The sequence below is a fragment of the Carcharhinus amblyrhynchos genome, unplaced genomic scaffold, assembly GCF_965287045.1.
Source record: "Carcharhinus amblyrhynchos unplaced genomic scaffold, sCarAmb.v2.hapA chromosome_283, whole genome shotgun sequence".
NCBI classification, from domain to species: domain Eukaryota; kingdom Metazoa; phylum Chordata; class Chondrichthyes; order Carcharhiniformes; family Carcharhinidae; genus Carcharhinus; species Carcharhinus amblyrhynchos.
Window position 1 is genome coordinate 164,664 of NW_027650023.1, and position 13,342 is coordinate 178,005.

At 49.1% G+C, this 13,342-nt stretch overlaps 1 protein-coding gene across 2 annotated transcripts in view; it reads right to left on the minus strand.

The window, feature by feature from the left end:
* Positions 1 to 2,950, minus strand: part of ltbp3 (latent transforming growth factor beta binding protein 3) — a 52,405-nt gene extending 49,455 nt beyond the window's left edge. For both annotated transcript variants that reach the window (XM_080183421.1, XM_080183420.1), the window contains exon 1: positions 2,674 to 2,950. In XM_080183421.1, the coding sequence (XP_080039547.1) occupies positions 2,674 to 2,935 (262 nt within the window). In that variant the 5' untranslated portion in view covers positions 2,936 to 2,950. The remainder of the gene's footprint in view (positions 1 to 2,673) is intronic.
* Between the last annotated feature and the right edge of the window lie 10,392 nt (positions 2,951 to 13,342).

Genomic DNA, 13,342 nt, shown 5'->3' on the forward strand with positions numbered 1-13,342 from the left:
GGGAGCACTCTGTTCAGTTTGTCTTGTAAATGATGGGACTTTTGGTGATGGGACCTTCATCTCAGTGGATTTATTACACTAACATTCCATACAAACACCACCCAACAACCACCACCCCCCCCCCCCCCACACCCCCCTCCCCCTCCCCATCCGCCCGCAACATCAAAACAAAATACCGCCTGAGATATGAAATAAATACACACAAGTGCTGGAAAAACTCAGCAGGTCTGGCAGCGTCCGTGCAGAGAGGAACAAGGAGTGGGATTTTCCGGATTCTCTCGCCTCAAGACCAGAAACTCCCGTCGGATTCAGCGAACCTTTGCGTGGCCTGTGTCCCACCTGCTATGATTCCCTGTGGCGGGCACGATGGGAAACTTCCGCCCCAAGATTTTCCATCACAGCCATTCTTCAGAGGCTGATACATCAGAGGATATCATAGAATCCCGACAGTGCAGAAGGTGGCCATTCTGCCCATCACATCTGCACTGAGCACAATCCCACTCAGGCCCTATCCCCGAAGCCCCACATATTTACCCTCTAATCCCCCTGACACTAAGGGGCAATTTAGCATGGCCAATCCCCCTAACTGCACATCTTTGGACACTGAAGGGCAATTCTGTATGGCCAATCCATCTAACCTACACATCTTTGGACACTAAGGGACAATTTAGCATGGCCAATCCACCTAACCTGCACATCTTTGGACACTAAAGGGCAATTCTGTATGGCCAATCCATCTAACCTGCACATCTTTGGATACTAAGGGGCAATTTAGCATGGCCAATCCACCTAACCTGCACATCTTTGGACACTAAAGGGCAATTTAGCATGGCCAATCCACCTAACCTACACATCTTTGGATACTAAGGGGCAATTTAGCATGGCCAATCCACCTAACCTACACATCTTTGGATACTAAGGGGCAATTTAGCATGGCCAATCCACCTAACCTGCACATCTTTGGACACTAAAGGGCAATTTAGCATGGCCAATCCATCTAACCTACACATCTTTGGACACTAAAGGGCAATTTAGCATGGCCAATCCACCTAACCTGCACATCTTTGAAGATTCAAGTGGAACAGGGACACACTGGGTTAAACGACCTGCTTTGTAGGAAATTCAATGCAGAAAGAAAGCCCCATCAATCTACCTGATTTACACACCCCCCCCTTGAAGAATGTCCTCCCCGGTTCGATGAGAATGATTCTCTCTCACACCAGCCTAAGCACCGAGGCTGCCAGCTCAGACTGGCTCAGTGCCAGGGAGGGATGGGGCACAGATTGTGTGAGTGTATTGGAGCGTTGGAGCTATCGGCCAAACACAAACTTTCTCCTCCAACTCCTGTATGGCTGAGCGGCTAAACACAATGCAGTCTGCACTCAGCTCGCTTCCAGCCAAGGTAACCATCCGTAACTCACATGTGACACTTATTCCATCGAATCATACTATCCCTACAGTGCAGAAAGAGGCCATTCGGCCCATTGGGTCTGCACTGACCACAATCCCACCCAGGCCTTATCCCCCTAACCCCACGCACTTACACTAGCTACTCCCCCCTGACACTGAGGGGCAATTTAGCTTGGCCAATCCACCTAACCTGCACATCTTTGGAATGTGGGAGGAAACCGGAGCACCCAGAGGAAACCCACGCAGACACAAGGAGAATGTGCACACTCCACACAGACAGTGACCTGAGCCAGGAATCGAACCCGGGTCCCTGGCGCTGTGAGGCAGCAGTGCTAACCCACTGTGCCTCCCCATTGATTCTTAATTCTAGATGTGTTTTTTTACACAATTCAAATCCCACCATTTGCCGTGGGTGGGATTTAAACCCGGGTCCCCCAGAACATTAGCTGAGTTTCTGGATTAACAGCCTAGTGTGCAAGAAACAATACTTTTCACTGTATCCCAGTACATGTGACAATAATAAATCAAATCAAAGTGTGGCCTATGGACTTTTCCATAGAGAGCTTCAGGATTTTAGGTGTCCAGATCACCAACAACCTGTCCTGGTCCCCCCCATGCCGACACTATAGTTAAGAAAGCCCCACCAACGCCTCTACTTTCTCAGAAGACTAAGGAAATTTGGCATGTCAGCTACAACTCTCACCAACTTTTACAGATGCCCCATAGAAAGCATTCTTTCTGGTTGTATCACAGCTTGGTCTGGGCTCCTGCTCTGCCCAAGACCGCAAGAAACTACAAAAGGTTGTGAATGTAGCCCAATCCATCACACAAACCAGCCTCCCATCCATTGACTCTGTCTACACTTCCCACTGCCTCGGGGAAAAGCAGCCGGCATAATTAAGGACCCCACACACCCCGGACATTCTCTCTTCTTCCTTCTTCCGTCGGGAAAAAGATACAAAAGTCTGAGGTCACGTACCGACCGACTCAAGAACAGCTTCTTCCCTGCTGCTGTCAGACTTTTGAACGGACCTACCTCACATTAAGTTGATCTTTCTCTACAGCCTCGCTGTGACTGTAACACTACATTCTGTACCCTCTCCTTTCCTTCTCTATGAACAGTATGCTTTCTCTGTATAGCGCGCAAGAAACAATAATTTTCACTGTCTCCCAATACATGTGACAATAATAAATCAAATTAAATTAAATTCGGAATGCTCACTGATCCTGTGAACAAGCAAGAGGAAAGAAAGAGGGAAATACCTTCTGATCTCTGTGGGTGTCCTCCGGAGTTTGATGTGCCGTAGGTGTATTTTCCCTGTTCCCCGGGGCTCTGGGAGTCGGGGGTGAGCTGGAGGGTAAAGACCGAGTGCTTGTAGGTTTCTGACACCTTGTCTGGAGGCTGCTCCCCCGTTGCCGTCTGCTGCGGCTGAGCCTGTTCCCTGACCAAAATCTGGCAGAACTTGCCGGTGAAGTTAGAGGGGCAGTGACATCGGTTCCTGGAGCTGCACTGTCCTCCATTCATACAGGGCAAGGGGCACACAACTGCAAGGTGGACAGAGAGCAGAACGGTTAGGGCCGATAGAACGGTCACACCACCGCTGTCCTGTGCCCATCACAGAGACATCCAGGACTTCGCTCTCCCCAAAAACTGTAAAATCCTGCCCGCGTTTGACCCACAGTCCGTCCCCACCACCCCCCCCCGGCAGGCGGGATGGTAAAATTCCAGGTCTGGTCTCCACATGGCAACAGAGACAAACGGAGAGAGTGAAAACCCACTATTCCAGGAATGAGACCTGAACAGAGCAGGAGGAAAATGGTCTCTTCTCCTGCTTCTACTTTCAATGTTTCAAATAGAATATTGGTGAATAAATGGATTAAAGCTTCACGATTTTAGGTGTCCAGATCACCAACAACCTGTCCTGGTCCCCCCCTTGCCGACACTATAGTTAAGAAAGCCCCACCAACGCCTCTACTTTCTTAGAAGACTAAGGAAATTTGGCATGTCCGCTACGACTCTCACCAACTTTAACAGATACACCATAGAAAGCATTCTTTCTGGTTGTATCACAGCTTGGTCTGGGCTCCTGCTCTGCCCAAGACCGCAATGAACTACAAAAGGTCGTGAATGTAGCCCAATCCATCACGCAAACCAGCCTCCCATCCATTGACTCTGTCTACACTTCCTGCTGCCTCGGGAAAAGCAGCCGGCATAATTAAGGACCCCACGCACCCCGACATTCTCTCTTCCACCTTCTTCCATCAGGAGAAAGATACAAAAGTCTGAGGTCACGTACCGACCGACTCAAGAACAGCTTCTTCCCTGCTGCTGTCGGACTTTTGAATGGACCTAGTCGTATTAAGTTGATCTTTCTCTACACCCTCGCTATGACTGTAACACTACATTCTGCACCCTCTTCTTTCCTTCTCTATGAACGGTACGCTTTGTCTGTGTAGTGTGCAAGAAAAAATACTTTTCACTGTACACTAATACATGTGACAGAGGAGGTTCACAAGAATGATCCCTGAAATGAAGAGCTTGTCGTATGAGGAATGATTGAGGACTCTGGGTCTGTACTGGTTGGAGTTTAGAAGGATGAGGGGGGATCTTATTGAAACTTACAGGATGCTGCGAGGCCTGGATAGAGTGGACGTGGAGAGGATGTTTCCTCTAGTAGGAAAACCTAGAACCAGAGGGCACAACCTCAGGCTAAAGGGACGATCCTTTAAAACAGAGATGAGGAGGAATTTCTTCAGCCAGAGACTGGAGAATCTATGGAACTCTTTTCCGCAGAGGGCTGTGGAGGCCGGGTCATTGAGTGTCTTTAAGACAGAGATAGATAGGTTCTTGATGAATAAGGGGATCAGGGGTTATGGGGAAAAGGCAGGAGAATGGGGATGAGAAAAAATATCAGCCATGATTGAATGGTGGAGCAGACTCGATGGGCCGAGTGGCCTCATTCTGCTCCTGTATCTTATGGTCTTGTGAATAACATCTCCATATGATATTAGGCAAGAATTCTCCAGTATCCCGGCCAACATTCCTCCCTCAATCAAAACTCCATGAATAGAAAACAACTTTTCATTGTCTGCACTGCCAATGTGTTTGTGTTATGATTGTCGATATAATCACAACAATGGAACACATCCAAGTAACACAGCAGTAAAGATATTACACGCAGACACGAGCACTTTGATGCTGCGTCTGCTATGGAGATATTTTAACAGGAAACAGGTGTGACTGACTTGTTAGATATAAATAATTTGTGCAGTTCTTCCCGCACTGAGCTCCCTTTGATGGTGAGACTGTGATCTCACTGTCTGCAGGTTTCAGCAGTTGTGTTACTCTCCCTTCGCACTGAGCTTCCCCAGACAAACAGGTTAGTCTGCAAAACCACATCCAGAACAAGCAAAGGTGACAAAACTAAGTTCTGTCCCATCCAGGAGTCTCTAAACTTACACAGTGAGAGATCCTTACCCTGCTGAATAAACAGAGACTCTGTACAGTTACACAGGGAACGATCCTTACCCTGCTGAATAAACAGTGACTCTGTACAGTTACACAGTGAGAGATCCTTACCCTGCTGAATAAACAGTGACTCTGTACAGTTACACAGTGAGTGATCCTTACCCTGCTGAATAAACAGTGACTGTGTACAGTTACACAGTGAGTGATCCTTACCCTGCTGAATAAACAGTGACTCGGTACAGTTACACAGTGAGTGATCCTTACCCTGCTGAATAAACAGTGACTCTGTACAGTTACACAGTGAGTGATCCTTACTCTTGAGAATGAAAATTACACTGTTCTGGGAGTGTTTGATGGGGGACAGTGTAGAGGGAGCTTTACTCTGTATCTAACCCCGTGCTGTACCTGTCCTGGGAGTGTTTGATGGGGGCACAGTGTAGAGGGAGCTTTACTCTGTGTCTAACCCTGTGCTGTACCTGTCCTGGGAGTGTTTGATGGGGGCACAGTGTAGAGGGAGCTTTACTCTGTATCTAACCCCGTGCTGTACCTGTCCTGGGATTGTTTGATGGGGGACAGTGTAGAGGGAGCTTTACTCTGTATCTAACCCCATGCTGTACCTGTCCTGGGAGTGTTTGATGGGGGGACAGTGTAGAGGGAGCTTTACTCTGTATCTAACCCCGTGCTGTCCCTGTCCTGGGAGTGTTTGATGGGGGGACAGTGTAGAGGGAGCTTTACTCTGTATCTAACCCCGTGCTGTACCTGTCCTGGGAGTGTTTGATGGGGGGACAGTGTAGAGGGAGCTTTACTCTGTATCTAACCCCATGCTGTACCTGTCCTGGGAGTGTTTGATTGTACACTGTGTCCTTTTTTTGCAAGCTCTGACACCCCACATTGTGCGTGTAAAGAAGGTCACAGGATGGGGTGAGAATTCTAGTTCACTAACACAAGATAGGAATGATCTGAACAGTTCTGGTCATTCGTGGTCTGGATCCAGAGTATCTGTGTTAACTGTAAAACATTCGTAACGAAAGCTGCCCCAGTCACAGATGTAATCCAAGGAAAGATTCCAATGAACCAAATCACTCTCTGTGCAATTTCCCCTGTCTTTATTCCTTATCCAAATCCAGCTTCTGTGATCCTGATCCAAGGAGAAGTTGATTTGCAACGCTTTCGAATCTAAAAAATGTGGGAGGATACCTTTTCTGTTCACTTGTATTTATTCTGGAGTTGGCGTTTTGCTATCAAGGCTGACAGGGTCCGTTTGATGATGGCACATCAATATCACACAGCACAGCAGGAGGCCAGTTTGCTCTGTGTGTGTGTGTGTGTGTGTGTGTGTGTGTGTCTCTGTGTGTGTGTGTGTGTCTCTGTGCGTGTGTGTATATATGTGTGTGTTTGAGTGTGTGTCTGTATGCGTGTGTGTGTATATATGTGTGTGTCTGAGTGTGTGTCTGTGTGAGTCTGTGTGTGTGTCCATATGTGTGTATGTGAGTGTGTGTGTCCATGTGTGTGTGTCCATGTGTGTGTCTGTGAGTGTGTGTGTGTCTGTGTGAGTCTGTGTGTGTATATGTGTGTGTTTGAGTGTGTGTGTCCATGTGTGTCTGTGAGTGTGTGTGTATGTGAGTGTGTGTCTCCATGTGTGCGTCTGTTTGTGTGTGTCTGTGTGTGTGTGTCTGTGTGTGTCTATGTGTGTGTGTGTGTGTGTCTGTGTGTGTGTGTGTGTGTCTGTGTGTGTGTCTGTGTGTGTGTGTGTGTGTGTGCCTGTGTGTGTCTGTGTGTCTGTGTACTGGCTCCTCCAAGTGAACCTAGTTCCCCACCTCCTCCCCGTGACCCTTACACACTCTTCCTTTACCAATAACCGTCTCATTTCCTCTGGTGAACTTGCCTCCTCCACCTCTCGCAGGCTGCACATTCCAGACCCCAACCACTCACTGGACGAGAAAGAGTTTTTTTTATTCATTCCTGGGACATGGGTGTCACTGGCTGGCCAGCATTTATTACCCATCCCTAGTTGCCCCTTGAGAAGGTGGGGGTGAGCTGCCTTCTTGAATCGCTGCAGTCCACGTGCCGGGGGTTGACCCACAATGCTGTTAGGGAGGGAATTCCAGGATTTTGACCCAGCGACTGTGAAGGAACGGCCGATATATTTCCAAGGGTGACACAGTGGGTTAGCACTGCCTCCTCACAGCACCAGGGGCCCAGGTTCGATTCCAGCCTTGGGTCACTGTCTGTGTGGAGTCTGCACATTCTCCTCGTGTCAGCGTGGGTTTTCCCCGGGTGCTCCAGTTTCCTCCCACAGTCCAAAGATGTGCAGGTTAGGTGGATTGGAAAGACAGGAGGTTAGAGGGACTGGTGAGGTAAATGCTTGCGCTTGCAGGGATAAGGCGTGGGTGAAATGGTCTGTCGTAGATTCAGAACCGACTCAATGGGCCAAACAGTCTCCTTCCACCATGTTCCATGTTCAGAATCATAGAATCCCTACAGTGCAGAGGGAGGCTATTCAGCCCATCGAGTCTTCACCAACAACAATCCCACCCAGGCCCTATCCCCATAACCCCATGTATTTACCCTGCTAGTCCCCCTGACACTAAGGGGCAATTTAGCGTGGACAAGCCACCAAACCTACACATCTTTGGACACTAAGGAACAATTTAGCATGGCCAATCCACCTAACCAGCATGTCTTTCGGACTGTGGGAGGAAACCGGAGCACCCAGAGGAAACCCACGCAGACACGAGGAGAATGTGCAGACTCCACACAGACAGTGACCCTAGGCCGGAATCGAACCCGGGTCCCTGGCGCTGTGAGGCAGCAGTGCTGACCCACTGTGCCACCGTGCCGCCCTGGTGGAGAGCGAGAGAGAGAGATCCAAAGTTGTCCTGTCTGGCCTTTAGTAATTTGCGTTGGCTGGGATTGGGAGAAGGTGACCAGTACAAGTTTTATCTCCTCTGCCCGTGTTAAATGTGCCATGCAGTGTGCCAACCCTGAAGACTGGTGATCAATGGCCCTTTGACTCAGTGTCGAGGAACCTGTAAGAATGTGAGGTTTCACAACACCATTTCTTTTGCTTGGCACTCCCCCCCGCCCGGTTATGGTCTTTATAAAATCCAGATGGCTTCAATGCGGCGATTTAACTGAGAGGGTTCAGAACGTAACAGCTGCCATGCAGTTAAACCCATTTCTTACCCACTTTTTGGCCACATGTGTATCTCACAGAGCTCACACACCCTCCCCCACTCCCTAAAATACAACTCCTTCCACTGTCCGTCACGTGGAATGTGGCCACCAGGCTTCGGAATAAAACAACTCCTGTTTGTAATCTGGACGCAGGATAATGTGCAAGTGTTGGCCTGTTGCTCAATTCCCAGCAGGGGGAAGGATGGAATATCTGCGTCTCAGGAAGTAAAATGGCCAATAAGATTGAAATGGAAAGGATGATCACTGTTTGTATCTCCCACAATAACCATCCTTCGGCAAGAAGCTTTGTTGTTTGTACCTTCCATCCAGGAAACACCTTGTTAGTTTAGGATTAGAATCGGGTCTCGCTCATCAACTTGCTAGCTGTTAAGGTCATCTACAAATCTGATTTATTATTGTCACGTGTACTGGGATACAGTGAAAAGTATTGTTTCTTGCGCACTATACAGACAAAGCATACCATTCATAGAGAAGGAAAGGAGAATGCAGCATGTAGTGTTAGTAATATCTAAGGTTTTGATTTGGTTTATTATTGTCCACGTGTATTGGGGTACAGGGAAAAGTATCGCGCTCTACATACAAAGCAAAGGGGGCGCATGGTTGGCACAGTGGGTTAGCACTGCTGCCTCACAGCGCCGGGGACCCGGGTTCGATTCCCGGCTTGGGTCACTGTCTGTGTGGAGTCTGCACATTCTCCCGTGTCTGCATGGGTTTCCTCCGGGTGCTCTGGTTTCCTCCCACAGTCTGAAAGACGTGCTGATTAGGTGCTAAATTCTCCCTCAGTGTAACCCAAACAGATGCCAGATTATGGGGGACTCAGGGATTTTCACAATAACTTCACTGCGGTGTTAATGTAAGCCTTACTTGTGGCACTTATAAGTAAACTTTTGAATGGACCTACCTCGCATTTAGTTGATCTTTCTCTACACCCTCGCTGTGACTGTAACACTACATTCTGCACCCTCTCCTTTCTTTCTCTATGAATGGTATGCTTTGTGTCAAGAAACAATACTTTTCACTCTATGTTAATACATGTGACAATAAGTCAAATGAAATATATTAAATTGATCTTTCTCTGCACCCTAGCTATGACTATAACACTACATTCTGCACCCACGTCTCTATGAACAGTATGCTTTGTCTGTGTAGCTCAACAAGGAATATTTTTCACTGCGTGTTAATGATGTGAGAATATTAAATCAAATCAAATAATGTAAGCCTGCATGTGACACTAATAAAATAAATAAACTTAAAATAATAAATCAAATCAAATCAGATCAAAAGGCCCTTAGCCACCCGCGTGCGGAGAGTGCGGGACACAGATGGCCTTGGTTTGTATCAGTTTCTCTGCTCAGAAAGCCCTGCACTGTGACAGATCTACCTCTCATCACACCGTTACAAAATACTGGTTTAATCTGCGCTGCAGGGGCTCTGTGTTTTCTAACCAGCCACTGCTCTGTGCTTCCTGTCAATTAAGTAGTCCCTCGCAGTGTCAGTAATGAGCCTCAGTTTTACCCGGTCTCTGACAGGCCCTGGGATCTCCCCCCGTCCTTATGGAGTAGCCTCGGCTGGCCACATCGATTACAGCTGACTGCTGCAATGGAAGAAATACCCTCAACTTGTTCAGGCTCTGTCAGGGGTTTAATTGGTCCCCAGTCTAGGAGGAACCACCTGGAATTCCTGAAAGAGTACTTTTTTTTCAGGATGTAATGATATACCTCATTTGCTTTCGTCCCCACTGATCACATTGCTCCCAGAGGTTCCATTAGCCTCAAGCTAAATGACTGACCCTGTGTAGCCTCATTAGGAGCGTTCCCTTCCATTCAAGGAACACTTCAGCGGTCACAAGCCTCTGATCTTCGGGTAAACATTCTCCAAGGCGGCCTTCATGACACACAACAGCGCAGAGCCGCTGAGCAGAGACTGATAGCTAAGTTCTGCACACATGAGGACGGCCTCAACCGGGATCTTGGGTTCATGTCACACTGTCTGTAACCCCCGTGACTTGCTTGGGTTTGTAAAATCTCACTTACTGTCCTGTCTGGAGACAATACACATCTCCATCAAACACTCCCAGGACAGGTACAGCACGGGGTTAGATACAGAGTAAAGCTCCCTCTACACTGTTCCCCCCATCAAACACTCCCAGGACAGGTACAGCACGGGGTTAGATACAGAGTAAAGCTCCCTCTACACTGTCCCCCCATCAAACACTCCCAGGACAGGTACAGCACGGGGTTAGATACAGAGTAAAGCTCCCTCTACACTGTCCCCATCAAACACTCCCAGGACAGGTACAGCACGGGGTTAGATACAGAGTAAAGCTCCCTCTACACTGTCCCCCTCATCAAACACTCCCAGGACAGGTACAGCACGGGGTTAGATACAGAGTAAAGCTCCCTCTACACTGTCCCCCCATCAAACACTCCCAGGACAGGTACAGCACGGGGTTAGATACAGAGTAAAGCTCCCTCTACACTGTCCCCATCAAACACTCCCAGGACAGGTACAGCACGGGGTTAGATACAGAGTAAAGCTCCCTCTACACTGTCAAGAACAAAGAACAAAGAACTGACAATCACGAGGGCTCACGGGCTCAAGGTGAGGGGGGCGAGGTATAACTCCGATATCAGAGGGAAGTTTTTACACAGAGGGTGGTGGGGGCCTGGAATGCACTGCCACGTAGGGTGGTGGAGGCGGACACACTGGCATCGTTTAAGACTTACCTGGATAGTCACATGAGCAGACTGGGAATGGAGGGATACAAACGAATGGTCTAGCTGGACCAATGGGCGGCACAGGCTTAGAGGGCCGAAGGGCCTGTTTCCTGTGCTGTACTGTTCTTTGTTCTCTTTAACCTGTGCTTAACCCTCTCTCCACTCACACTGTCTGCAGCTTTAAGACTTGATTACCTGTAAAGACTCGCATTCCAACCATTATTCTGTAAATTGAGTTTGTGTCTTTATATACCCTGTCTGTGAACACAACTCCCACTCAGGGGATGAAGGAGCAGCACTCTGAAAGCTCGTGCTGCCAAATAAACCTGTTGGACTTTAACCTGGTGTTCTGAGACTCCTTACTGTGCCCACCCCAGTCCAACACTGGGGTGGGCACATCATTGCCTTATTAGGGACAGCAGCTCAATCCCTCCTGGAGCTGTCAGCTCCGGTTCAGCCCCCGAGGACTTCCTCAGAATGAAAATCAACCCCAAAGAACAGACTTTTACAGCTGGAACTATTAACTGTGGGCAGCATGGTGGCTCAGTGGGTTAGCACTGCTGCCTCACGGCGCCAGGGGCCTGGGTTCGATTCCCGGCTTGGGTCATTGTCTGTGTGGAGTTTGCATGTTCTCCCTGTGTCTCTGTGGGTTTCCTCCGGGTGCTCCAGTTTCCTCCCACAGTCTGAAAGACGTGCTGGTTAGGTGGATTGGCCATGCTAAATTGTCCCTCAGTTTTTGATTTACTCATTTGTGGGACATGGGTGTCGCTGACTGGGCCAGCATTTATTGCCCATCCCTAGTTGCCCCTTTGAGGGCAGTTGAGAGTCACCCACATTGCTGTGGCTCTGGAGTCACATGTAGGCCAGACCGGGGTAAGGACGGCAGATTTCCTTCCCTAAAGGGAACCAGATGGGTTTTTCCGACAATGGGTCATCAGCAGATTCTTAATCCCAGATATTTTTTATTGAATTCAAACTCCACCATCTGCCATGGTGGGATTCGAACCTGGGTCCCCCAGAACATTAGCTGAGTTTCTGGATTAATAGTCTGGCGATAATACCACTGGGCCATCGCCCCCCACAGATGTGCGTGTAGATTCATCACCGTGTTTGGGACCTTGTGCGGTTCACACCGCCTGCCAAACCTTCCTCATTACAATGTGGGACTAAAGTCTTTCACTGCCTGTGAATAGCGCCGGGGGAGGGGGGGGCGGCGGGGAAGCGATGGCGAGGGCGGGGAGCGCTGAGAGGCAGCGGGAGGAACGAAAGTCCGGTCCTTTTCCCCTGGCGGGACGAGGTGGGAAGGGGGAAGGGAGTGGACTCCTATGGAACCTCACCCCTCTGCGAACCCACAAAGGGTGGTGGTGCGCACAGTTAACCCTGCGGCTGGCCCCCACCCACCCCCCCCACCCCCCAGAGGAGAGAGGAAGCAGGAGACAGCAGAGAGTACAGCCTGCCCAGGACAGTTCCCGGCAAAGGGTTTTTGGAGGGCCTCCCAATTCTGCATCATTTCGTATCGAGGTTAAGCTGGCAACTCCTCTGCAATGTGAGTCCAACGTGTGGTTCAATTTATCAGGGAACCTTCCGGGCACAATTCCTTTCCGTTTATCTTTGACGGAGAATGAAAGGTACCCCACCCCACTCCTCCCACCCCCACTCCATCCCCCCGTTCACTACAGATTCAGCAGAATCACATCAATCTCCTCTGGGGGTTACAGCCCAGCGAGCTAGTACCCCCAGCAGATCCAAGATCCGTCCATCCAAACACAAAACAAGCCCCAAGGCCGTGCTTTACCATCAGAGGATACAACCGCAGCTCTGAAATCCCAAATCCTGGGATTAATCCATGCACCAGAACCTAGGGATTGTGTCTTGGACATAACCGCACAACTGCTGGAGACATTACAATGTGATCAGGGCCAAAAATAAAAAGGTTCCTTCTGTTACCACTTGGCCTGATATACCTCTCCCCGACACAATTTAAATTCCACCAGGCAGACAGAGCTTAAATATGTTTCTTAACATTCCACAGGCAAAAACTCCCAACTGGCTCCATATAGCACAGGGAGCTTTACTGTGTATCTAACCCCGTGCTGTACCTGTCCTGGGAGTGTTTGATGGGGACAGTGTAGAGGGAGCTTTACTCTGTATCTAACCCCGTGCTGTACCTGTCCTGGGAGTGTTTGATGGGGACAGTGTAGAGGGAGCTTTACTCTGTATCTAACCCCGTGCTGTACCTGTCCTGGGAGTATTTGATGGGGACAGTGTAGAAGGAGCTTTACTCTGTATCTAACCCCGTGCTGTACCTGTCCTGGGAGTGTTTGATAGGGGACAGTGTAGAAGGAGCTTTACTCTGTATCTAACCCCGTGCTGTACCTGTCCTGGGAGTGTTTGATGGGTGGACAGTGTAGAGGGAACTTTACTCTGTATCTAACCCCGTGCTGTCCCTGTCCTGGGCGTATTTGATAGGGGACAGTGTAGAGGGTGCTTTCATTCACAGTGCTATGAAACCTGTTGCTGGCATCGATGATTGCAGACAGTGTGCTGT